The 2,386-nt window shown below is 35.8% G+C and overlaps 1 protein-coding gene across 1 annotated transcript; it reads right to left on the reverse strand.

Annotated features, from left to right (window-relative positions):
- Window positions 1-553: 553 nt before the first annotated feature.
- Window positions 554-1,400, reverse strand: LOC127942271 (G-protein coupled receptor 35-like). Its single transcript, XM_052537958.1, has one exon. It carries the CDS (start codon window positions 1,379-1,381, stop codon window positions 554-556), a length of 828 nt encoding a protein of 275 aa, XP_052393918.1. The 5' UTR covers window positions 1,382-1,400.
- Window positions 1,401-2,386: the final 986 nt, after the last annotated feature.

The raw sequence follows: 2,386 nt of genomic DNA on the forward strand, positions 1-2,386 counted from the left end.
CTGTGTGAATAAGTGGATTAACTTTTTTTTTGTAACTGAACTTGTACTAAAGCAATAGCTCTCACAATTGTGATGTTGTTCCGAATAAATATAACTTGGATATTTAGAAAGAATGAGAGAGAAACTGATGCTGATGAAGTGATTTATTGGATAAGCAAAACAAATAACAACCATTTATAATAAATATACCACATAAACACACTCAGAATAAAATTCTAATAAATAGGACAGTAAAAGATTTCAACATGCACATATGCATTAGTTGTCCTTCACCACCTATCTGATAAATATTACACACAAAACTGTCAATAGTTGCCCAAAATCACCAGCTCAAATCGTATAGTTTGGCTGCTATTCATCTTTTAGAAGAGTGCACTTTTTTTTACTAGTCCTCCGATAAATTAAATTTTGTTTAAAAGGTTCAAAGTTTATAAAATCAGCATGTAAGCAATATAGATGTAAGAGGCAATTCAGAAAGAAAGAAAATATAAACAATTTTCCCATTCATTAATCAAATGCATCAAAAAGTAAAACTAGAGATCCTCAAAAGGTTTTATTGAGTACAGAGGCGAGAGAGTTTTCCAGCCCGGTGCAGATAAAGAACAGGCTGAACAAAACCAGCTAGTATAAAACAAATCATTGAAGGAATCCAAACTATCGAATTAAGCTGGTCTAACACAATGGTAAAGATTCCAGTGACAGTGGTTGGCACATATGTGATAGTCATGGTCACAGTAGTTATTAAGATGAGATAAAATGCTCTTGTCTTCATGTGTGTTTTCTCCTCTCTCTCTCTCCCTCTGTCTCCTGGTCCTGGCTGCTTCAGAGCTCTGAGAACAGCCACAAGGCAAAACAACTGGATGGGGAGATAGAGTAGAAACTGCACTGAGTAGAAGCACGCATGCATAGCAACGGTAGAAAAAAAGAACATGATAAGGCAGAACAAACAGGATCCAAGAGTGATTATCCAGGCTGCGATACAGCAGATCACTCTGTATCTGAGAGGTTTGTACTTCAGAAAGGTTACAGGATGAACCACTGCCAGGTAACGCTCAACACACATCACACACTGAAACAGAGGACGACCAGTTATGGTGAGTCCTTGTAAAAACATTGCTAATGGAAAGAGACTTGAAATATAGCTTGCCAATATAAAGATCAAGAAATCCAAAGAGATGCAAATCTCACATAAAGAGTTATTGAAGTTGAGATACTCTGATGCAATTCCACCTGTCCCTTTGACAATAAGCCATATAATATAGGAGTGTGTAGGAAGACCAAACAAGACATTGATGCTGAACAAAGGAATTTGAGCACTGTCCAGTGGCGAGGTGGAAGGAGATGTGGTGTTGGTGGAAGCTCCTGGTGTGGTGGAGTTCATTTCCTCCTCGCTTGTCTGAGCTAAGAAGCTCACAAAACATAAATAATATTGCTAATGGATGAAAGAATTATACATTCACCAGGTTATTCAGACTGCAATTCAACATAAATGAGATCAAAAAGTAGACTGAATATGCAACACAATTTTCGCAGCATTTGTTTTTAGTGGAACAAAAAAATGTTTAGCCTACCTTGTCAACATGAAACCAAGATGAGATTTAATATTTACTGAGGCTTACGTAAAATCGTTATTCGCTCGGCTGATCTCTTAGATCACAATTTGTTATCTGAATGACTTGACCGGGGCCTCTGATTACAAAACGCTCTTCCAAACTAGAAGTAAAATGCAGCTTACCCTTGTGGAGTACAAAGCTATCTGTCTGAATCCAGATGACGTTTGCACTTCTGATGCGTACTGTTATGACAGACACCAGCTGTGTTCAACATTTGCTTAACAAACATAGCTAATCTTTGCATTATGTTCAGAGTTGTTTATAGGCTGTTCCTGGACAACATTCATAAAGGAAAAAAGAAAATATAAATATATTGATGCAAGTCATGTCCCATTTTGATCTTTAATGATCTTAAATGTCAGTTTGTTTTATACTAATACATATTCATAATTCATGCCGCATAATGCATATTAATCCCATAATTCACAAAAAAGCATCTTGAGCTGCATATTGAGTGTTGTTGTTTTGTTTTTGTTTTTTTGGGGGGGGTTGTAAATCAAAGCTAATGGATTTTTAATTGTTAGAGCGAAAACGTAAGTGAAGTTTTACAGTAAATAATAATATTCATTATTTTTACGGTTCATCCAACATGACAACAATATAAAAGAAGGAAGAGTTTATCACCTGAGGAGTGAATGTTCAGGCTCTCTGGATATATATACATTTTGTGAACTGACATTACACTGTCACCAGAACAGCTTATATGTTGCATGACTTCATCTGCTTGGAGAGAAATCTTGGATGTTTTGATAAAAAAAAATGTTTTGAAAAAT

This window comes from Carassius gibelio, chromosome A21, assembly GCF_023724105.1.
Source record: "Carassius gibelio isolate Cgi1373 ecotype wild population from Czech Republic chromosome A21, carGib1.2-hapl.c, whole genome shotgun sequence".
NCBI lineage: Eukaryota > Metazoa > Chordata > Actinopteri > Cypriniformes > Cyprinidae > Carassius > Carassius gibelio.

Bases quoted from the DNA above. Each gene is read 5' to 3' on its own strand.
- LOC127942271 (XM_052537958.1), bottom strand. From the start codon at position 1,381: ATGAACTCCACCACACCAGGAGCTTCCACCAACACCACATCTCCTTCC.